The sequence below is a fragment of the Glycine max genome, chromosome 19, assembly GCF_000004515.6.
Source record: "Glycine max cultivar Williams 82 chromosome 19, Glycine_max_v4.0, whole genome shotgun sequence".
NCBI lineage: Eukaryota > Viridiplantae > Streptophyta > Magnoliopsida > Fabales > Fabaceae > Glycine > Glycine max.
In genome coordinates, this window is record NC_038255.2 from 46866873 (window position 1) to 46889001 (window position 22129).

A 22129-nucleotide genomic window follows, 5' to 3' on the forward strand; every position below is an offset into this window, starting at 1 on the left:
CATGATTTTTTTTAAAGTGAAAGATTATAAGTGTCTTTTAATCTATTGGATCAAAGATCGATATTGCTCATGATATGTGATTGCCATTGATTCGAGAAAATTTTGCATATAGTGATTTTTATATATCATTGCATCAATTTTTTGGGTTAATATTATATGATTATTTAATTTATGAAGTTAATTTTTACTAGGAGATTTACTCCAATGGAGGTGTAGATTTACCCCATTCCGGTCCCTGATTTGCTTATAAAGTTCTATAAAAAAATAATTTTCATAGAATAAAAAATATAATTTTAAATAACAATCATAACATATTTTTAGATTGTATATGATAACATAAAATTCAATCCACCACAAGTATAAAATTCAATTCAATAGTTTCATGTTTTAGCGTGTTATAGATAAGTAATGATATTTTAGTAAATTAACTAGTAGTGGGACGAGTTTGGGAGCGGATTCGGATTGTGTATTAATAATCTCATCCCCTATCCCAAACCTTACTTTTACTTTGACTATCACAGACAATCCGATCTCGCTCCCGATCAACTTCGATTTTTTCCGTCAAGATTAGTACGAATTTGAGACAGGTTCATGGGTTCGGGTCTATTGCCACAAAACAGATTATCCATTCATTCGACAGAAAAGATCACCAAGATTTCTTGATTCGCTGCCGAACTTATTCCAATTCAATAAGAGATCTCAATATTATGTTTTGAAAAAGACTCGAACCTCCATGTTCTTTAACACGAGATTTTGAGTCTCCATGTCTACCATTTCACCACCAAGACATCTTGCCTACTTCTTACCATGATTATTTTAAAAATAATATCATTTGTGATATTTGATTAATGAATAATATAGAAATCAGGTGCATAGTCATTAAACTAAAAAAAAGTGGTAGAAAAAATGGGAAGGGAAGTAAAAACACGCGCCACGTCAAGGTTTGGGTATGTTGTGATACTTTTTGGACAAGGTTGTAAGATGAGGAGGGTCTGAAGCGAAAACATAAAAACGAGGAAGCGAAGGGGTAAAATGGTTTCTTTCGCCCTTTTTCCCCCCTTATCACAACTAGTTTCTCCCTCTCTCTCTCCTACCGTGGGATTAAAATATTGTTTTTTAACGAAAAATTAAATAAACAATTTTGGAAAAAATAAGAAAAAAAAAACGCGGCTGCTGTATTCACCAAAAACAGAGACACGGTGAGAGGGAGAGAGAGAGAGAGAAAGACAAACTGTGTTCTGATCGATCCCGGCTAAGATTCAACGTTCCAAATAATCGAATACTGCTTTATTGTTTTTTCGATTATCGGAGGTTGTGCTTTCAATTTTGCAATAAATTATTTTTTGTGAAATTTAAGGCTGTGATTTCTACGGGAGCTCGCGATCGTGTAGAATTTTTCAAATTACTTGCGGGGGTGATTGGTTTGGGTGGGTTTTTGATTCTGAGGAATGGATCGAAGAGGGAGTGGGATTTTGATTGGGACGAAGGGTTCTCAATGCGGAGGTTTAAGTTAGAGGGTTTGATTTTTGTATTTTGTTGTATGTTTTTGGATGATTTCTGCAGGAGGTAGGGATGCAATAAAGGGGCTAGGGTTAGGGTTAGGGTTAGGATTGGGAGCTGGGAGGAAAGAGATGGTGGAGTCTGAGCTTGAGGAAGGTGAGGCGTGCTCGTTTCAGAACCATGAAGATTATGATGCCACCGTTGATCCCGATGTTTCCCTCTCTTACATTGTAAGGGCCTTTTTGTCTTGATTTTGCTTGCCCTGGTGTTCTGAGTATAGTTTTGTTGGTTTTGGAACTTGGAATTATTGATGTTCACTTGTTTTACTTGTTAGATCCATGGCCTGAATTTTATTTCCGGTTGGTTGTGTGGTTTTGGGGTGCGTAGTGCTGAATTGTGTTTTGTTGTGAGTTGAATAGATTTGATATGTAGTTGGCTTAGAGGGTGTTGTAGAAGATTTTAAATCTTTGTGATGTCAACTTGATGCATTGGGTTGTTGAGGATGTTTCTGATCAATCTGCTTGATCGGCGTATGGAAATGCTGTGTGAATCAGATTGTTGCTGTAAACAATTAATTTCCCTTTTTTCCACTTCTCGTTTGATTTTTTTATCTTTTTCCTTTCATGAAGAACTAAATGTTCGGTTTTTTTATGTGCTTTTGTTTTTGTAAATTGATGTTTACGGTTTAGGTGTGCTGTGTTCCTTCAGTTAGACTTGTATATAATCTCCACTAAGTGCCAAACGATATGGTGGAGCTGTTTTGTCTGTATTCTCATTTATAATTATGACACAGCATGAAATACGTTTCTGCTTCATAAAATTTGTGTTTTAGAAGTTGTGTGTACTGAAGGAACTTCCTTAATTTGAAAATCGTTCCAACTGTGAGATGGCTGCGTGGCACATTTAAGTTGTTCCATTATTTCATTATAGAATGCTGTTTGTTTCTATATCATAAATCATAAATATGTCTACATCTGTTGGATTTTGTCAGATTTAGTCCCCGTTCCTGTTTTGATAACTAATCTTCTTTCTTTTCTCTCGATGATTTACATTTCAAATTTTCTTTCCCTTAGGATGAAAAACTTCAAGATGTTCTGGGACACTTTCAGAAGGATTTTGAGGGTGGGGTGTCTGCAGAGAATCTGGGTAAGTCTTAACTTGCTAGAACCATGACCCATCTAATGTAGGCATACACATTAAATAGTTATTGGTTCTAATGATATCGAGAAACAATTAATGACAGGGGCAAAATTTGGTGGCTATGGATCATTTTTGCCCACCTATCAGCGCTCTCCTGTTTGGTCTCATCCAAGGACTCCACACAAAAATTATAGTCAAAATACGCCCAGATCTCCCAATAATTTGCAACCGGAGGTAAATTTCTTTAACTAAATTGATGACTGTATATGAGATTTTATGACTTGCTCTCATGTTATTTTTTTTCATTTTCGACTTATTTCAAATTGATTTTGTACCATGCAGGGTGGGCAGGGGGATGGTGTACAATGTTCAACTGGAACTCAGTCATCAAGACTTGGCCCAGGTTCTGGTAACTCCTCGAGGATGGCTGCAAACAAGGGTCTCTCTTTAGATGATGGAACTAATCAAGAAAAATACATGACAGCCACTAAGGCTGACACATCCACTTCTAAGCAGGAGTCTCTAAACAAAAAAATTTCTAGCACATCAGACCAGAAGACACTGAAGGTTCGAATCAAAATGGGTCCTGATAGTTTATCAACAAGGAAAAATGCTGCAATATACAGTGAAATTGGGCTTGATGTGTCACCATCATCATCACTAGATGACAGCCCCTCTGAAAGTGAAGGAATTTCTCGTGGTCCTCAAGATGCTCCTTTTGAATCTCCAACCATTATCCTTCAGGTGAATTATCTTCTGGCATTTTGATTCTCCTTTATTCTCTTCAGATTGAACTTGACAAGATTAGGTTGAATATTTTTTGGTGTCTTGGATCAGATTATGACAGACCTCCCTCAGCTATTGTCACCTATTCCCGATGATACCATTGAGTTAACTGTAAAGGAAACACATGCTAGAGATAGCATCCCTGGTCCTGTTCATATGGATGACTTAGAAAGTTTTGACATGTACGAATCTAATAATGTAAAGGGAGACAGAAAGTTGTTAGGTGGGAGTGGGAGGAAAATGAAATCTCTGGAGGGTTGTGAATCCTCAATGGAAGTCAAGGGCTCTACAAAGAAGAATGCTCGGAATGATGTTGGAGTGCTGTCAAGAAAGGAACAAAGTACAGATGCATTGACTATGGAGGAGCTAGTTTCAAAAACTATGAAGCTTCCACTTTTATCCAGTTCATATTCTTTCAGTGATGACTTGGTTAAGGCTGTGGATGGGCAATGTGATTCATTGAAGGAAGCCAACAAAGTTATAGTGAGGGAGAAAACCTTCTCTGATCAGGGACAAAAGGAACGGATGGAGTCAACGTCTACTGAGGTGAATGGTTTTGCTGAGAAGGCAAAGGGAAGTTCAGGAAGAAAAGTTGTGGGAGATAAGGTTTCTCTTGATGACTACCCAGTAAAGGAAAATCACCAGGGAGATAAAAATTTCAACTCAATGATAGTTGAAAATAATGTTTCCAAAGTTAGGACAGAACCAAACACTGAAGAGCCACCTAAGAAGGCTAATCAGAGAGGTAACCTCTCTGAACAAGATGGTGTAGAACATCCATTTCCAGGGGGTAAGAAAAAGCCAAAGGGAAGTCATGGCACCATGGTTATGGAGAGGGAAAAAGAAAACTTGAAGGTTGGATCCTCTTTGGTTCCTAAAATAAAAAAGAGTTCTGATGATAGTTCTGCATCAAGAAATGAAACTGAAGATGCCAGAATACAAAAAAGTCTTGGAAAGACTAGAGATACTTACAAAGATTTCTTTGGGGAATTGGAAGATGAGGAGGATAGACTGGATTCATTGGAGACCCCTTATGGAGAAAAACTGAAGGAATCTGAGGTGGTCGAGAGGAGTGCACCTACGACTAGTTATGGAGCAAAGGAGAGATCTGGTGGTAAGAAAGTTGATAAGCCATTCACAGCTGAAATATACCCTAAAACAGCCACAAATATCTCATGCACTGGAAATGCCAATGGCACTGACCTAGAGAATGGTAAAGGGATTCCTGTAATGATACCTCCTGTTGAGATGGACGATAAGTGGGTACAGTGTGATCGGTGTCAGAAATGGCGTCTTCTTCCCGTTGGAACAAATCTTGACAGCCTACCTGAAAAGTGGCTATGTAGTATGCTTGATTGGCTGTAAGTTCTGATTCAGTGTCTAAATCTTTTAAATATATATGTCCATAATTAAGTTTTAATGCCCTATTTTGATAAATTTTTCATAAGTACATAAAGGAGAAGAAAATAAGAAGGTAAAACGAGTTGAACTTCTCCCTTTAGTTAAAATCAACTCATGCACTTAAACTTTTGTAGAAGCTCTCATTTATCATATCCAAAAGTTGAAGTGCATAAGTTGATTTTAACTTATGGAAGAAGTTTGATTCATTTTGCTTTTCATTTTCTTCTTCTATAAATGCTTATAGAGAAGTTTCTTCAAACGGGCCTAAGAATGAGTGAGCTTGTAGCTCAATTGGAACTGGCCCCAGTCTCTTGAGGAGTTAAGGTTGAGGTGTGATTGATTGAGAACTACTTATATTCATTATAATGGATAGCACTCAAGTACAAGGTTTTATAAATCAAACTAACGTTGTATGCATAAATATGCAGGCCTGACATGAATCGATGTAGCTTTAGTGAGGATGAAACCACTAAAGCACGTATTGCATTATATCAAGGGCCTCCTCTTGATAGTCAAAGTAACCTGCAGAATGTCTCCGGCAGTGTTATGCTGGGAGGAACCATGGCAATGTCCCAGCATCCTTACCAACACCAACTAAATAATGATATGCATGCAGCACCTGGGGGCAAGAAAAAGCTTATGAAAGAGAGATCAAATTCTATAAATAAAGACAGCTTTTCTCAATCATCATATTCTATTAAGAAAAACTGGCAGTCAGCAGTGAAAAGTAGGAGCTTAAATGATGTGAACAAATCTCCTGTTGTGAGTGAGGCTGATGTTCCAGCAGACAAACACAAAAATAAGCATTGGATGCTGGAGCACAATTCTGATAGAGGTAACTTGAACCACATATTCATTGTGCTTATCTCCTCTGTATTAACTAATGTGCAGATGTTCAAAGACCTGTTAAATTTATATGATGTTATGTTCATTTCTGGAAATCTGTTCTCAGGTGATACGAAGAATATGAAAGTCAAAAGCAGGAAGGACCCTGATCAAGATAGTTCTAGGCCATCCAAGAAATCTAAGAGTGACAAGGTTCATTCTACCAATGAAGAGTGGATTGTAGAACAGAGTGGGACTACTAGGAAGGTGGGTGATCATAGCTCAAATAGCACTTTTCCAAATACCTCAGTTGGCAAAGATCGACATAGACAGAAAGACCCCTCCTCTTTGCGGGACTCCAAATCAGGAAAAGACAGGCTGCCAGTTTCTGCTGAAACGACAAAAGATAAAGGTCAGGGTTCCTTGGATGAGGGATCCCTGGATCTGGGGAATTGTGATTCAATTGGTAGTGTGAAAAAGAGGAAACTGAAGGGGTATCAGGATGCTCAAACTTACAGCCCTGGTAACCCTCGCCTACAGGAGAGCAAAACTTCTGAGCACGAGTTTAGTAATTCCAGGAAGGAAAAGAAGGCAAAAAATTCAAAATATGAAGGTAAAGAATCAAGTGCCAGTAAAGGCAGTGGTAGATCTGACAAAAAAGTTAGTCATACAAAGACCCAGAAATTCAGGCAAAAGCCTGAGAGCAGTTTGTCACACCGGAGCTTGGATGGAATGGACTGTTCAAAAAGGGACTTGGGGTCTGTACATGCTTCTGTTGCTGCCACTTCAAGCTCTTCTAAGGTTTCTGGCTCTCATAAAACCAAAGCCAGCTTCCAGGAAGTGAAAGGCTCACCTGTGGAATCAGTTTCTTCATCACCTATAAGAATTTCAAATGCAGATAAGTTTACAAACAAGGAAATTATTGGGAAAGATGATCCTCATGATATTGCTGCTGTGGATAGTCCAAGAAGATGCTCAGATCATGAGGATGATGGTGGGAGTGATCGATCTGGAACAGCTAAGAAGGATAAATCTTTCACCATTGCCCATAGGTCAGATTTTCAGGACAAGGGTGTTAATCACATGTCAGATACTAAACTTAAAGCTCAAACAACCAGCTATTGTACCAATGGGGGTGTGGACACTATAGTCCTAGATGGGACACATCCAGGCACAGAGCAGATTAATCATCCTGGTGAAGACAAGATTGATGTTTATTATGCTACTACATCTCAAGCAAGGAAAAATGGCATAGAATCAGGTTTGGAGGACAACAATGTCAATGACAGCTGTAAGTCAGAGTCCCATGCAGATAAGGTCAAGAGTACTAGTTCTCCATGTCAACTGAAAGATCAGTCTCCTCTACATGAGGCAAAACATAAGGATGGAAAAATTAAGTTGCAGGAGAAGTTTGGGTTCAAGCCTGACCAAAATGAGATTATACATGCTGGCAAGAAAGATTATACAGGAAAAAATGAGAGCAGGAATAAGGAGAATCACTCGAATCGGGGTCACGACTTTCAGGATGTTAGTACAGATGCCCCATGCAAACAGGAGGTATTTCATGCTCCTATTCAGAATCAGTTTCCGGACTGTGATACTGAAAGATCCACAAAGAGGTCTCTTTTGGAAAGAACTGATCAAGAAGTACATGGAAAAGGGAAGCCATTGTCATCATTGCCATATGAAGGATCTCAAGTTGAGATATTAGGTCGTTGCCCACGACCAGTTGGCTTACTTAAAGGAAATGGAGATATGGAAGTTGATCCTTCCAAAGTTGATGATGTGTCAAAGTTACAAAAGAAGCAATTGAAAAAGACTGACCATCAAAATGGAAATCTGCAAATTGGTTCAAGAAATCCCATACTTAATGGTCACAAGTCCAAGGAGCTTGATGCCCCTAGTCCAGCTAGAAGGGATTCTTCCTCCCATGCTGCTAACAATGCTCTGAAAGAAGCTAAAGATCTAAAACATCTGGCTGATCGTCTTAAGGTTTTTACGCAGTCCCTTTTAGATTTTTATGCTTTTGCTCTTCTCTGTAATTATTTTACCAATTTTGGGTTTATCAAACAGAATACTGGATCCAGCGTTGAGGGCACTAGTCTTTACTTCGAGGCAGCCCTCAAATTTCTTCATGGAGCCTCTCTGTTAGAATCTGGCAACAATGATAATGCTAAACACAATGAGATGATTCAATCAATGCAAATTTATAGTAGTACAGCAAAATTGTGCGAGTAAGACAACAGTTTTCTTTATAATTGTGCTTTAACTTGTTTTAAAGATCATATTGTCTTCCTTTGTTTAAAATGCTGGTGTAAATATTCTTTCCTTCATCTATTGTTTTATTAGGTTGCAATTTGCAAGCATGCCTTCAAACCTTATTACTGTGCTTTGCATAAATTATATCTTTAGGCTGATTTTATGTTGTATATCATAACCTTTATGATTGGAATATTTTTATTTTGGCACCATCTTAATATTTTCCTTTTGATAGGTTTTGTGCTCATGAATACGAGAAATCAAAAGACATGGCTTCAGCTGCTCTTGCCTACAAATGCATGGAGGTAGCATATATGAGGGTAGTATATTCTTCACACACTAGTGCAAGCAGAGATCGGCATGAGTTGCAGACAGCACTGCAAATGGCTCCTCTTGGTAATGAATTTTGTTACTTGATTTTCACTCCATTTGCATGATGCAACAATTTTCTTTCTGAAGTTCTCAGTTTCCATTTGAATTTGTCCTAGATATCCTACCAAATCCAATCTCCATTTTGATGATTTGGCAATTAAATGTAAAATATTCTGATAGTTTTGTAGAAAAAATATCATGTCTCATTCATTATAATGGATTATCTGAACATCACTCATCTGACAAGCATTCTACATGTGGCTTGATCATGGATACATATCCTCTTTGGTGGTTGTCTGTAATTTGGGGAGGGGGTGGCATTTAGAAGAGTTTCTATGGAAGCTTATTCAGGCTTATGGCCATATAAGCTGTTTTAAGTTTATTTCAATGAGTTTCATGGAGAAACTTATCAAAATAAGCTATCTTAAGCTAATTTCAGTAAGCTTCACGGTCAAATTTATGAATAAGCTCTCATGGGATGAGTTTTTAACTTTTTATTAAATAAATGTTTAATTGTTTTGTTTACCAAATGCACACTAAATGTATGAACAGGAGAAGGAAAAAGAGAAGAAGAATAAGAACAGGTAGAAGAAAAGTTAGATATGGTTAATTTGGTTAATATTAATATGTCTAAAATTTGTTTTTCCTTTTATCATGTCATGTAAGTGGACTACTGTTTCTCTTTCTCAGGAGTTCCATTGACATTGTGGTGATGAAATTAGAGTAGATTAAACTCTGGTCTTTATTTTTTAACCTTGTTTCATTTCTCAGGCGAGTCTCCATCATCATCTGCCTCTGATGTAGACAATGCTAACAACTCTACAGCGGCCGACAAGGTCACCATATCTAAGAGTGTCAATTCGCCCCAAGTAGCTGGAAACCATGTTATTTCTGCACGAAATCGTCCCAATTTTGTGCGATTGCTCAATTTTGTAAGTATATAGTTCTTATTCACAGAATAATGATCTTGACAAAAGCCACCCATTTCCTCACATAGAAAGCCTTAGAAACTTGATAGGAAACCACAGTGAAGGATAATGCATACGTAAATTTTACTTCAGAGTAATGTGAAATTCTGAAGGCTCGTTGATTACTGAATTCAGTGATTGTCATGTCAGGCAATGCTTTCACTGATTGTGCTGTGAAATATGGTTACTATTTAGGATCTATGGTGGAATTTGCAGAATTGAATTTATTTAGTATAGGACTGTAGTAGCCTCCTGCAAAAATATAGAACTATAGAAGTGCTACATTGTTAATAAAATTACAAATTAAAAAATGCAACAAACAAATTACAGTAAACCTTTAACTTGACTGAAAATACCTAATGATTCCTTTTTTGAGCTTTCACAAGGAGAGAAATGTAGTCATAACCACCAAATGTGTAGATTTAATTTAACCTTTGATGGCTAGTCTAACAAAGAGAAGTCAAATATATGTGCACAGTAAAACAAGTAAATTATTTTAGCTTAAGAATAGCCTGGGCCAAAGAAATATGCAAATAAGTCAACTGTTCGAATTCTAAGCATCCCAGTATTTCCTATTATGACCAAATGAAGGAATTAACTTCCTAAAACTGAAAGGAAGTAGATCATCAAGGAAAGATGACTAAGATTGTGCTTAAGACTGAATCCGTTCTAAATTTTAGGTAGTGGGAAATAGAATAATAGATTTTATGATCTTATTTTCTTAATGGCTAGGCTATCTTATTCCTACAATGTTCGTTCAAATTGTACACGAGTAAAATTTCTGCAAATAAAAATCTGGTATCCAATAGGCTATAGGTACAATCCTTTTATGATCCTATTTGATTCCAATTCTATTCCTACTTCAGATTGGTAGGGCATGTTAGCTCTATAAAATCAGATCACTTGGTCTTGTGATCTGGATTGTGATTTTAGTGTTTGCAACAATTATTACAGTCATGCCAAAAGGGAAGCCCATACCAACAACTATAGTGTTAACTTACATACTTCGTTGACTGTGTCTTAATTAGGTTGCATATGATATATTGGAATTAAAGACATTTATCAATTGCAGGCTCAGGATGTTAATTTTGCCATGGAAGCCGCAAGGAAATCACGGAATGCTTTTGCAGCTGCTAATTCAAGCCTGGCTGTGGACAAGAATGCAGATGGTATCTCCTCTATCAAGAAGGCTCTTGATTTTAGCTTTCAAGATGTGGAGGAGTTACTACGTTTGGTAAAAGTTGCTGTGGAGGCCATTAATCGTTAAAGGATCCATTTAATCAAAAGATGATCCTAGCCCGTTAAGAACATGTGTTTCTTGGTCATGTATAATATCTTCACTTTGACAAAAAGACGGTCTGAATTAAATTATGAAGGGAAAGATTCATTTTGTTGGATCTTGATCTGGTCTTGCCAACTGGTGAAAGCTACTGTCTTTATCATATGTTTGCCTTACACAGATGGAAGTCTCAGTTTACAGTCAGAGGAATTCAGTTGCTCTCTGTTGTGTACAAGAATAAGCTCTTTGCAAACCTTGAGATACGTGGGAGGCACTTGGAAGTAAACTTCTGTAATGCAGATTCTGAGCTACTTTTTTGTGCGGAAAGATGCTACATCCAGATTATGAATTGAAGATATAATAGGTGAATGTGGGTAGACTTAGAAGTTTGAAACTATTTGCTATCTTTGTCCTCTTCTCATTCTGGAGGGTTTATTATTTTGTCAATGTGTAAATGTATAAAGTTGTAATTTCTGGTGAGAGGTAGTTGTGGATTTTGCATTACTGCAATCATGCTTCTACCAGTGGGTACTGCACTTTCTCCTCTTGTCCAATCTCTGCAGAAAGGAAAGTCAAAGAGAGCCAGGCTAATGTGAGGCATTTTCTTAATATGAGGGCATACATGTCCTGTTCCTGTAACTTTTTTATTTCTTAATAGCCATTTTTTTTCCTGATTTGAATCTCAACTTATATGCAGGTTGTCTTGTACAATGTCAGGATTAGTGGTAGAACAATACTCTTTACTCATTTTATTGTTGATAGAGGCCAAGCTGAAAACAGAAAAGGAGGGATGTACAGCAAGCATTTTTTTAAAGTGGCAGGCAATTAGCTGCAAATGGATTGTCAACTTATAGGTATAAAACTACGCATGTCTTGTAAAATGCGTTTTGTTTGATAGTCAATTGAATGTCAAAGCATCTCTAACTCTTGATTGCATTACATCTGTTGCTTTTCCGTGAAGGGATGCAGTGGACGTGTAAATAAACATTATAGATTCAAGTTAGAGACAGTGCAAGCTGGTTGCTGTCTTCTTGCAGAATCTGACAGGTATTTTGGCACTATGATCAATTGATCATTGGCATATTTCTTGATGATCATATTACTGCTAAACTGGCACTATTAGTTGTGCACTGCTTGGGAAATTTTTTATATGAAAGTGTTATATACTTTCATATTAACTTTAATTTTAATTACTTTAATATATAAATATTATTAGTATAGGCATACTAATCAGACCCTTTAACTTGCCTCTATTTTAAAGGTAGAATCTTATCTGTGAACATCAAAGGGATAAGCGTACAAATCCTTACATATATGCGTTAACGTGCCTCACCTCTAGATGCTGGTCTTCTAAGTTTAACTAGTTTCCTGTTCTGAAATGGCTCAAGTGGGCAACATTGATTGTAGTCATACAAGAACTTTAGTTTTACAACGTTTATTGCAACTATCTATGTCAAGATTGTCAGGCATTTCACACGTGTAGCATAAGCACAGCAACTAATTACCAGAGCTATAGATAGGGTTATACAAGTCATTCGAGTTATTGATTACCTAGCCTAAGACGCTGCCCCCTCATTATGGAATATATCCTGTTTTCTACTTGCTTTCTGGTTTGTTGCTTGTACTTTATGCGGGTATTTATATGGGTGTATGGTAGCATCATATTCTAGTTAGCACTCCGCAATGCACTTTGTGATTGATTGATGCCAACCTAACAGTGTCTGTGGTTGCAGGTTTGAGCAACTGAGGTAAATTCCAGATAGAGCTACAATTGAGCTGGCCAAATCTGTCTGTAACTGACCTTGGTGGAGTTCTTTTTATCTATTTTTTCCCCCTGCTTTTCCCTTAGTCAACAGTATTACATGTATTTTTTTATACAGTTGATAGTATTGGGCATTTAATTTTAAAATTTGACTTTACTTACCTGTTCTTATAATGTACATACTACATTGCTTTATTCATCTACCTTTTAGTAAACGAGAATCTCTCATCCTTTAGGTTTGGTAGCGAGTCCCATTTGGTGCATCTTGTGAATTTATATGCAGTATAGAATTGAAAATAGTTTAATGTAAGATTATGGGTCTTTGATTGTGGTTTTATTTTTCCTAAGAAAAATATTTCTAGATGATTTTCAAGCCTAGTTTTTAGAGAATAGAAGGGAAAATGTGAAGTGTAAGAAAAAAACATAGGAATAATAGAGAATTAAAACAATTTAGTAATGTTTTTGTTTTAAAAATTAAAGAAAAATGATTTTAGAAACGGGTTTCACAAATTATTTTTATTAAGCAAGTTTCATTTTTTTTAAAAATAAGTAGTTTTTGAAAATAGTAAACAAACGGAATCTATCATTGTTGTACGTAATTTGGATTAACTTATTTGGGTTAAATATGTTTTTGTTGGTCAGTTTTGTTTTTTTCGTAAGTTAAAATTTGATTGTTAGTTCATTGATTTTGAAAATTTTAGTCTCCCATCCCGTCAATAATTCTCTTAAATTATGGTGATATTGATGATAATAGTGTTGATAATGATGGTAGAGGTAATGAAAAATAGTGGCGATATTTATGGTGATAACAATAGTAGTGTAATAATGGTAACTATTAATGGTGGTAATAACATTAATAATGATAACAGTGATAAAAAGAGTGATTATATTACTAATAATGATAATGATAGTGGCAATGTGTGATTATGACAGTAGGATGATAGTAATGGTGATAAAAGATGAGTTTAAAAGACTAATAGAGATAAGTGAGAGAAAAAAATAACAAAAGAGATAAATTATTTTCTAAAAAATTAAATCAGTTTTAGAATTAAGACAAAATTATTAAAATTTTAAGCTAATAATTGTAATAAAACTCTCAACATATATTTGTATCAACATGTTCGCTAAATCCTTAAGTATGACAATCAGCATGTTAGCTAAACCCTTAAGTATGATATTATTGCTTTAATATTGTACCTGTTCTATGCTAGCTAAAGTATACCTGTAAAGCCTGGCCATTTTTATTTTGGATGCAAAATTTATTCTAGAACATGTAATTTATATGAAAGTTATGTATGTATAAAGAGATCTCCTTTGATGGGTAAAACATGTGAATTATAGTAAATTCTTTGGTATTAATTTTTGGATCTTATGGATAAAAAAATAGATTATGCATATGACAAGACACATTAATAAATTTAGAGTCACTCGCTAATTTAGTCTTTATATTGTATTAATCCATCAAATATCTTTATAATTAATAAAATAGTGAAATGATTTTTGAAATTGTAAATTAACCATTGATTATCTGAAATTAAAATAATTGATCAATTTGGTTTCTAAAATTAAGAAATAGCAAGAAAAAATTGAACAAGGAAAAAAGAGGCTGAATTAGCAAGTGTCTGAGTTTACTATTTTCAAAAACTACTTATTTTTCCTTCAAAAACTACTTATTTTTCAAAAACATACGAGATTATCAAATCACAGGCATGAAAATGAGTAAAAATTGGTGGAATAATAATCGACTTTTCCTTCTCAGCATTCTTATTCTTCCTTCGCCCTTTTTGCATTTGTCTTTTAATATATGAGAAATTCTATCAGTTATCACAATAACCCCTAAAAGTAAGTTGTGAAACATGCATAGTTTCCAAAGTGGATAGATAAGATCAAATGAGTACTACGGTGCCATTTATTCACTGGGTAAATAATAATAAAAAAAACTAATGAGCAAAGAAAGAAGATATAGAAAAGAAAAAACCAATCAATCACAAATATGTGTCTAGTTAATTGTCACTCGATTTAACTTTTTTAACGACCTTAAATGATAACAATAATGGGTGATCAAATTGATTAATGATTTATAATTTTAGGGACTGTTTTGTCTTGTTTTAAAAAAGTTAGGGACTAAACATTTCTGTTGTGTGACACACCACACAACGCTAAACATTTCTCTGATAAAATGAAAGTCGAAATAAGTTGATTAAAAAGTAACAATTAATCCCAAAGCCCGAAAATATACTGCTAAACCAAATGATATCAACAACGGCCGATGAGCCACACTAGCTTGCCTCAATTTGTAACACTTAGGTATTATAATATCAAGGTTCAATCTTTCATTATGCCACCTCCCCTTCCCATTTAAGTAACCAAGAAAAGCAACGTATTTAGTACGATATCTTGCTTCGCTATGTTGTTATAAACTAGCTCTTAAAAATTCAAGTATGCCAAAAAAAAGTCGCTCCTGGTGCTTCTGAATCAAGTAATCGGCTACGATCATTTACAGAATTGTGTAACCTTAAGAATTTTCAACTGTACTTCCCTAAGAATTAAATTCAGGCAAACCCCAGTGCTTTTTGCAGGCCATAACACTGGCCACTCTATACATTAGTAACTTCCATTTATGCCAGATACCTGAAGGTGTTTGGGTTATCTTTGTCCCTTTCCAGGTAGTCCCGAGTGATGAGATCTTCGATCCTCTTCTTGATTGCTTTGATATCAGGCTATAAAAATGCAAATTCAGAAGGTTCAGAAAATCGTTCAGCTATTATAGCGATTATCATACTTTCTGCATTAAAACCACTTTCACATTGACAACAATAAACAAAATTCTGGCATTTTATACCTTGAACATGCGGCCCAACTGCTCAACACACTCCAAAACTAGTTGTTGATGACCCAAAATTTTCCTACTCTTCATAATGCGCACAATTGCTGCATCAATGGCATATCTCCGATCTTTGTCAACATCTTCAATTACCTTTTTTCTTTCATCAGCTGGTGGTAGAGGTATCTATCATTAACAAGTGCCAGATTTAGTATCTTAACAGGGAGAAAAGGATGCACAACCCAGCTAGCAAAGCTTCTACATCTAATGATCTAATAAAAGATGAAAAGTATGGCTACAAGTAAGCACAGACCTTGATCCTTCTCATTTTATCCGTAAATTTGTGGTTGAACTCAAAGATGTCATTTTGAGATATAACTTTATTGTTTGGCTCCTTGATAAGTATCTTATATTTTGCACATGACAGTGAATGGAGCAATCTAACAACATCTTCATGGCCCAAGTTCAGCTGAGTCAAAATCTCTGAATAGCTCAACCTATCAGCATTGTTGAATAGCAGTAGGGCAGCAGCCTGTGAAGTAGAAGCAACACTTATCAAACCAGCAGCACAAGGTCATAAATCTTAAATACCATAGTAGCACAAATTTCAACATAGGTGATGGGTGAAAGGCAGGTTACCGGATAGGTTGGCACAATTAGTTCAATGTTTTTTGTATCAAACTTGCCAGTGACGTGGCATGTTCCCAGTGAGTATATCCAAGTAAGTTTTCTGTGTTTTGTCCTCGTTTCATAGAAGCCCTTAAAAACTTCCAAGCATCTGATCTGAAACAAAAAAGTTCACAATAAAGAAGAATTAATAAATCTTGTCTTCTTCCCCACAAAAAAAATCACAATAACAGAAACTTAAACAAGTCTCATCCGCAAGACATTCTTACCATCTCTGAAGGAAGGTTGAGATCAAAAGACTTATAACTAGGCCAAAATCCTGTGGTAAGCACAGTTACTGTCAGGTCAATTCCAGGATTTACATGTGAGTTATCACGAAGATACTCCTCAAATTTCAGCTGATTATCCCTAGCCAATGTCAAGTCTACCACCTGAAAGTTACATATTTCAAGCAAATTGTTAAACTACCTGATTAAAAAACAAAGGAGAGCTAAGCATGCTAGGACAAAGACAACTGACCATCCCCTCCATCTTTGATGTGAACTGGCCACCACACTGCTGCTTTAACTTTGTCAAAATACACTTTTCATGGTCATCATTGGCACTCCTGTCAAAAAGTAATCTTCGGGCAAGCTTCTTCCTGTAAATATAAAATGCATTAAGGACTTCACAAGATAATATGAAGCCTAAAATGTATATATTACAATTAAAAAACCTAAGTCTTACCTGTAAAATTCTGCAAAGAGATCCTTATCACTGATATATGCAAGCAACTTGACTACCTGCAGAAATTAAGCAATTTTTAATACACAAATCATAAGGGATGTAAAATCTAAAACCTAAAAACTACCTTCTCAAGGGTATCTTCAATTGCTTCATCACTTAGCTTCTCACTTCCACCTTTCTTAAGGATATTGTCACAGAATGTAGATAAAAGTTCAGCACTGGAACTACCACCAACAGTTTTATTGCAGAATATCTCAAATGCCTCCTTTAATGCCTGCAAAAGCAGCCAAAATGAAATATACTATTTATTAACTATAAATCATTCTATTATTCAATAAGTTATTCTTCAGTTGTCTCGACAAACCTTGTGGAACAGTGTATGATTCATAAAGCAATCATTAACATATGCCATATACTTGTCATGGAGCTCTAGAAATTTTCGGACAAGGACCTGCAAATGTCACATGGTTAGCCTTAAGAACTTTCCAGCTATTATTATATATATATATATATATATATGATAACAAAACACGGTGAAGGGACTTGCTTGTTCCTGAAAGCCAGAACCACTAGTAGTCTGGAGAAAATGAAAAAAAATATATTATCAGCTGAAAGTGTCAAGAAGCAGAAGATATCAACAAAAAAACACACTGTTGCAGCAAATGCTGAACCTGATTGCTCGAAGCTTCTTCAGCTTGTTGAACCAATGCTGCACCCTCAGCTGTAATATGCTGCAAACAGATAATCATCATAATACAGCATTGAAAAGAACTAAAACCAGAGACTCAAAATAAGCACAAAGCATAATGCAAAAACGAAAGAAACCAACCTGCTTGAATACATTGGCTACAGGATCCAAGCCTTTAGGTATTTTATGGTAAAGTCTATACATCCTCGAGAGATCTTCCACCTGGGAAAAAAGAAAAAATTAAAAAGAAATTTAACCAAAAACATGAATGGGTAAAATGATTAAGTGTCACGTGGATGATATTGTTAAATAATTTATTTGAAAATTTTGATTGTCAGGGTATCGTAATTTGTATAATAGTGTTTCAATTTACAAATATTGCTTAAAATCTACATCATTCTGGTTGTTAAATCTATTTTTTACAGTTAGGGTTGTAGTAATATATATATATATATATATATATATATATATATATATAGACACAATGTGGATCCCTAGCCATTAATTTTGAATTAGAGAAGTGACCCCAAGGTCACTACTTTACAACCCAAATATGATGGCAAGGTGATGGAAACAATTGGTTTTTGAGCTGTAGAAAATCTAAAGCAAACATAAATTGAGAAAACATCATCAAACAAACTAATGCAACACAATCAAGTACCTTATCATCTCTAAGTAAGGCATGGCAGCCAGAGTTCTCTTTCTCGAGTAATTGATTTGCATGAATCACCAGCACCTCTTGTTGCACTTTCTATTAAAAATGAGAAAACAAAGTGTGAAGGGGGAGATAATTTTAACAGAAAAACAAGTAATTTGTAAAAGGGAAAAAGCTTTCAATAAGAAAAATATTTGTTTTGATAAAATTGAATCACAGTTTTTTTAATTACAATCTTCCCCAAACTTAGATAAGCAAGAAGCATACATAACATGTGCTTTGAATACTTAATAATCTTTGCAACTCTTTATTTACAATGGTCCATGTATCAAATATATAGGTGCAAGATTCCCTCACGATGCATTCTAAAATTATCATCAACATGCACCTAATGACTTCTGCTGCAATAGTACACTCAAAGAGATAACAGGAAGAAAAAAAACTGTACATTTCTAATCATCCAAAAAAATATATATAAAAGAAAAACAGACTGACCTCTACCAATTTCTGCTCAGTGCTAGAGTGTAAGTAATGAGACACTCTATCTCTCTCCCTTCTCAAGCAATCCTCAGCCTGTGCAATAACAGGGAAAAGTTATTATGCATATCAACTAACTAGATACAATTCAAACTCTCAAGGCACAATATAGACAGACTTGCCTTAAGCATATAATCTGGGCAGGAGTCAATCTCAATCCAGTTTGCAGCCTTACTTTTGTAGTAATCGGCAGTATCCTCAAGCATATGTACCTCAAAATCCTGTTCATATTGATCCATTTCGCCCATACCAATCTCAACAAATATATCAAGAACATTTTTCAACAACGATCTATCAATTTGTTCACCCTCACGTTCTTTATCAATCTGTAACATGAGGCATGGTTATTTTAGAAGTCATCATCAGCAACTAAGTATATCATGCATATGAAGTAATATACTTACAAGTGCAATCACAGCTTTCCTAGCATTGACTCGTACCTCCATATAAACCTGTAATTACAAAAAGGTTCATCTAGTATAAATTCAACTATGTATAAATAAATTATTGGTATCACATTGAAAGCTGACTGTAGTGTTGCCCTTCAGCACATAGTCATGGATAAGATCATAAGAGAGCTAAAAGAGATTGATAACTGACTGAATCACGGAAGCAAGTGAGGCCAACTGCCCCAAGTCCAGCCAGGGAGCGTCGAGAAATGAAGTAGCGATCAAGATAATGGAAAAAGCGTGAAAGCCACCGGACCATAACTTTATGATTTAACCATCTTTGGACAAGCTCCCTCAGCATGAATTCATCATGCTTCTCTCTTAGAGATGGCAAAACCTAAAAATGAAAGAAGATGAAAACAGAAACAGGGTATCAAACTCAATAAGTTATATATCAGAAAAGTAAATCAAGCAAGAGCTGATGAAAAAGTCAAAAAAGTAAAGCAAAAAAAAAACATTAACAGGGGAGATTTCCATACGGTGGTATTAATGTATTCATCAAAAGCATCCTTGTATTTGTCATAAAGCTGTTGTGAAAAGTCATTCGGTGGCTTCTGAGTACACATATTATAAATGGTTCTGTGATGGTTATCTTAAGGAAAAACAACAAGATATCCAAAACTACGCATTAAAACGGGATAGATTAGACCACAGGAACAACAACGGAATGCAAGAAAAAGGATACGTGTATAGCATCATGTATTCCTCAGAACTGAAAGGAGTTTCCGGTGCTCCTTCAAGAATTCTCTTCAGCTTGGTAATCCCCTTCTGCATATAATCCCAGCCTTGGTCAAAATCAATGATCTTCCGCTCCATTGTGCCTGCAAAAATATCAACAACATTCAGGCTATACTATAATTCCACGCACGCACAAAAAAAAAAATCAAAACCAATCTTCTAGCACGTAGAAACATCACAAATCTCATCCCTGTCATGCGAATGCAGATTTCAAATAAAACCCTAAACACACCACGACCATAAAGATTTCAATAAACCAGTGGAAGAATCAGCACTAAACCCTAACAGGGCAGTGAAAGAATCAATATAATTTCTGACAATGTTCCACACGTAACACACGTTTTCAGTAATAATACTGTGCAGATGGCAAATAATAAACCCTAAACCCCAAAACAAAGCGATCGTCGAGTCAATAGAAAAGGAAAACAAAATCGCAACAATGAAATTATTTAACGGAAAACAGCAATACAAAACCTAGCTGTTGCGTTGAAGAGACACAGAGAAAGTTTGTTTTGATTGTTCTGGTTTGGTGTTATGATGTATTAGTATTAGTATTATTATTAGTGAAACGAAAAAACGCAAGGTGTAAGCATTGCAAGGAGATACACTGTATTGTGAGTGAGTGAGTGAGCAGAGAAAGAAACTTGGGAGCGTGACAATCCTTTTGTAGAGTAGCCTTAGCCTTACACCTTCCCAGACTCTCTTTCACTATTATCACAAATTATTAAACAGCTGATCCAAGTATATAAAGAAGAAGAAAAGGAAAAAGGAATCAACATAAAATTTAGGCTTCACTACAATTTTATCCCAACTTTTTACTCTCAATAAATTAATTTGATGTATTTTAAGAACTTGCGGATTTCATTCTTTATTGTTTATCCATTAATAAGCATAAAAAATTAGAATAAGAATCTACTATAGATAAAATGATACATCTTATTTGTGTATTTTTTTAAAATATATATAGATACATATATATAAGATATATCTATTTATAGATATATTTATAACATATTTTAGTTCATTGATTAAAAAATGTACGTTAAGAGTAAAACGGTGGAGATAAAATTTGTATGTTTCTTTAAAATTGTGATAAAATGTATGAAATTAATTTATTAAAGATAAAATTCGTCAAAAATTTAAAAGTTTCAAGTAAAAAATTACAATTAAGTTTAAAATTTAAATATAATATTTCAGGTTAAAAATTGATAAGAATAAATATTTTTATCTGTTTCACCTTTTATCTTTTTTTGGTGGATTTTATTCTACTGACGTTGACATTTTATTTTGAATATAAAAAACTATTGCCCTATTTATCCCATTTTTATTATTGGACATATTAAGTTATTTCCTTTCTGTTTTTAACTATAACATTGGAATTTGGATAGTGATATTATATTTATTTTTTCAAATTTTTATAAAATTTTAAATTGTTTATTGTGATTACAATATTAATAATATGTAAATTCTATTTGTGAAGCAATATGTGTCGGTGTAATATTTTTAAATATTAAAAATATTATATATAAATAAATAATATTTGAATGGATGACATGCTATGAAAAATTGTATTCAAGTGGAAATACTAGAGTTTAGTAGGACTTTTTGTGTGAATAAAATCCTCTAAATTTATCTTTTACAATATCTAAGTTTATTATTTTTTTAATAAATATATATTTTCTCGGGATCTTTATATACAGGAATTTAAGAAAATATCAGGGATTAAGAGTTACAATCACACGCATCGTGTTCACCAAACTTAGTCATACTCCTTGATTTTCAGTTTAAATATTCACAAACTTAAAACACCGTAATTTGTTGTCATGCTATATACATATTGATTTTTGTCATATCTTTGCCAACATGTCTGCGTTATGTTAATGGAAATAAGTCATTTTGGTTTATAAATAATGTTTTTGTTTTTTAAGCTTCCACATGACGATCACACAGCTTCAAACCAACAAACGACTGGATCCACAGATGTAGCCTTCAGTAATGACGAGATCCACAAACCAGGGCTCATGGAGAGTATAAGAAACAAAGGAGTCTGCGAACCTATGAAATATGAACATCTCAGTCTCTTGTCATGTTCGATATTTGATCTGACACCAACACCAACATAATCGTGTTTGGATTGAGTTTAATGTGTTTGATATATATCTACGTGTCCGTGTTAATATTGGTGCTTCATAGCTGTGAACAAATTCAATGCAACAATCACAAACAAAAAAACGTACCATTTTGGATTAAAACAACGTTGTTCATAGGTTTTTTAAAACAAAACAGAAACGCGTTCAACCCGACCCCAGTCGCCAAACTTGACTGATCACACCGCTAAAAGCATCAGTTGTCGGTCCGATCAATGCGGTCTGGTTTTCACAACATTGCATCTATGTGTCCATGACATCCGCAACACTGCATCTATGCTTTTAGCAACTAAAGCATATGACTCGTTATGGATTCAGTCAACTGTGTTATGATCCCAACACCTTTTATCCAAATTAGTGAAATCCGTCACTTTAAGGTCCAGAGATACCATTACTGAGGGATGTTTGTTCTCATTGTCATTGTGAAGGCTCCAATGTATTTTTGA

The 22129-nt window shown here is 35.0% G+C and overlaps 3 protein-coding genes across 6 annotated transcripts; 1 reads left to right on the forward strand and 2 right to left on the reverse strand.

The window, feature by feature from the left end:
• The first annotated feature begins 1022 nt into the window (after positions 1 to 1022).
• LOC100806105 (cysteine-tryptophan domain-containing zinc finger protein 7) lies at positions 1023 to 12439 on the forward strand. 2 transcript variants are annotated; one of them, XM_006604643.4, is made up of 14 exons: positions 1023 to 1730; positions 2574 to 2646; positions 2744 to 2874; positions 2983 to 3384; positions 3478 to 4787; positions 5256 to 5662; positions 5780 to 7644; positions 7726 to 7886; positions 8147 to 8307; positions 9055 to 9215; positions 10324 to 11122; positions 11228 to 11384; positions 11492 to 11577; positions 12264 to 12439. In XM_006604643.4, the coding sequence occupies exons 1-11, from the start codon at positions 1551 to 1553 to the stop codon at positions 10516 to 10518; spliced, it is 5046 nt and encodes a 1681-aa protein (XP_006604706.1). In that variant the 5' UTR covers positions 1023 to 1550; the 3' UTR covers positions 10519 to 11122; positions 11228 to 11384; positions 11492 to 11577; positions 12264 to 12439. The 2 variants fall into 2 exon arrangements, with proteins under 2 accessions (XP_006604706.1, XP_006604707.1); XM_006604644.4 differs by having other exon boundaries at positions 11500 to 11577.
• Positions 10949 to 11335, reverse strand: LOC121174137 (uncharacterized). The gene is made up of 2 exons (XM_041012699.1): positions 11230 to 11335; positions 10949 to 11124 (listed from the first exon to the last, which is right to left on the reverse strand). The coding sequence occupies exons 1-2, from the start codon at positions 11333 to 11335 to the stop codon at positions 10949 to 10951; spliced, it is 282 nt and encodes a 93-aa protein (XP_040868633.1).
• Positions 12440 to 14702: 2263 nt separating the features above from the next.
• On the reverse strand, positions 14703 to 20297 carry LOC100819650 (cullin-1). 3 transcript variants are annotated; one of them, XM_006604645.3, is made up of 20 exons: positions 20143 to 20297; positions 19484 to 19619; positions 19278 to 19377; positions 18950 to 19135; positions 18754 to 18801; positions 18472 to 18675; positions 18308 to 18385; positions 17819 to 17908; positions 17299 to 17379; positions 17141 to 17200; positions 17017 to 17046; positions 16834 to 16920; positions 16594 to 16743; positions 16470 to 16525; positions 16263 to 16383; positions 16013 to 16174; positions 15756 to 15899; positions 15430 to 15648; positions 15135 to 15302; positions 14703 to 15012 (listed from the first exon to the last, which is right to left on the reverse strand). In XM_006604645.3, the coding sequence occupies exons 2-20, from the start codon at positions 19612 to 19614 to the stop codon at positions 14911 to 14913; spliced, it is 2217 nt and encodes a 738-aa protein (XP_006604708.1). In that variant the 5' UTR covers positions 19615 to 19619; positions 20143 to 20297; the 3' UTR covers positions 14703 to 14910. The 3 variants fall into 3 exon arrangements, with proteins under 3 accessions (XP_006604708.1, XP_006604709.1, XP_006604710.1); XM_006604646.3 differs by having other exon boundaries at positions 20011 to 20247; XM_006604647.4 differs by lacking the exon at positions 20143 to 20297 and adding an exon at positions 20016 to 20123.
• Between the last annotated feature and the right edge of the window lie 1832 nt (positions 20298 to 22129).